At 71.5% G+C, this 1,794-nt stretch overlaps 1 protein-coding gene across 1 annotated transcript; it reads right to left on the reverse strand.

Annotated features, from left to right (window-relative positions):
• Positions 1–8: 8 nt before the first annotated feature.
• On the reverse strand, positions 9–1,260 carry AURANDRAFT_72875 (hypothetical protein; the record flags this gene model as incomplete). Its single annotated transcript, XM_009044793.1, has 2 exons — positions 9–668; positions 868–1,260. The coding sequence occupies 2 exons, from the start codon at positions 1,258–1,260 to the stop codon at positions 9–11; spliced, it is 1,053 nt and encodes a 350-aa protein (XP_009043041.1).
• Between the last annotated feature and the right edge of the window lie 534 nt (positions 1,261–1,794).

Raw genomic sequence — 1,794 nt, forward strand, 5'->3', positions numbered from 1 at the left:
GTCCAAAATCAGCCGAAACGAGTGGAAACCGGCCGAGATCGGAGCGCGTCGCAGTTGGGAATTTCGCTCGCTTTTCCTGCTCTGGCGAGCACGAGGGGCGCCGCGAAGGCGGGCCGCGGCTCCGGCAGCGCGACGCCGTCGCGCGCGACGACGGACGCCTCGCAGGCCGTCGCGTCCGACAGCTCCAGCGACAGGATGTCGTTCGACCCGCCGTTGACCACGCGCCAGCGGAGCCACGCGCCCGCGGGCGGGCGGAACGTGGGCCGGAGCTCGCCGTTGACCGTGAAGAAGCTCGCGTCGAGGGGCGCCCGCAGCTCGTCCTTGAGCGCCGCCGCGGCTTTCGTCGCGTCGGCGCCGACGGCGCCGCCGGCGACGACGGGCAGCCGGCTCCCGGACGCGACCGACGCCCAGGCGTAGTTCCGCGCCTTGCCGGCGACGAGGTTCGTCGACGCCAGGAGCATGACGACGTCCTCGGGGAACCGGCCCGGGTCCGCGTCCGCGACGACGACGGCGCCGAGCATGCCGTAGGCCTGGAGGCCCGAGCTCCCCTGCGCGTGCGGGTGGTACCAGTAGGTGCCCGGCGCGTGGTCCGCGGGCAGGTGGTAGTCGTAGCGCTTCGACTCGCCCGGCGCCACGAGCGAGAAGACGTCGTCCTCGCGCGGCGACACCTGTGTGGAAATCAACCGCTGGTTTGGGACGTCCCGACCAAACTTTGAAATGCTCTCGCTCGGTCGAATCGAAGTCGATTCGGCTGATTTTCGGACGGATCGATGGCTCTCGTCGAGTTCTCGAAGCACGGCCGAAGAGGCTGGTCCGAACCGTTCGATTACGCGCACATTGAAGTCGGGTTGAAGATTTGATTTGCACGCGGGGCGACGCGTGCCAGCCGTGCATGTGGAGCGACGTCGTGTTCGGGCGCCGGAGGCTGTCGCGCGCGCGCGCCGCGCCGTCCTCGGCGCCGAGGCCGTTGACGAGCTCGACGGTGACGGCGTCGCCCGGCGCCACGACGAGCGTCGGCCCGGGCGTCGACCGCTCGTAGCGCCGGCTCACGACGCCGAACGCGTCCGGCCCCGCGCCGACGCGGAGCCGCGTCCGCAGCGCGCCGCCGCGCGACCGCCGCAGCGGCGCCTGGCGCAGGCCGTAGCGCCGCGCGAAGGGCGTCGTGCTGTCGACGCGCACGTAGCTCAGCGTCATCAACGCGACGACGACGGCGAGGATCACGGCCGCGGCCGCGACGCCGCGCGCGAGGGCCGGGCGCATGGTGTCTTGGTCGCGCGCCCCTTCGAGCGATGCGCACGCTTGCGCCTGGGATTGGCGATGCGAATGAAGGTGCGTGCGCGCTCGGCGGCGCGCGTCAACGCGGAGCGCTCTTGCTCAGGCCGTGGACCTCAAGCTTGCGGCAATTCCAGTTCACCCAGCCAAAGTTGCAGCTCGCCGCGCGCAGAGCCGCGCACGCAGAGCCGCGGCCAGCACGCACAGACCGCGAACGCATCGCCTGGGACCTCCTCGACACGGCTCGAGCCCAGAAAACGGTCTTTTAAAACGCCCCGGACGCGCCGTCGCCAAACCAGACGCCACAAACCATGCCGCTCGGCGACCTGCGCACGATCCTGCGCCACCTCGGCAAGTGGCCGTCGACGAAGCCGCGCGACTCCATCTACCGCGCGCACGTCATGGGCGAGTACCGGAGGCACGCGGGCGAGGCGGACCCCGAGGCGCTCGTCGCGCTGCGGCGGCGCGCGACGGACTACGCGAACCTGCTCACGGGCGTCGAGGAGCAGAAGCGGCTGCGGC

Source organism: Aureococcus anophagefferens (assembly GCF_000186865.1).
Source record: "Aureococcus anophagefferens unplaced genomic scaffold AURANscaffold_820, whole genome shotgun sequence".
Lineage (NCBI taxonomy): Eukaryota > Pelagophyceae > Pelagomonadales > Pelagomonadaceae > Aureococcus > Aureococcus anophagefferens.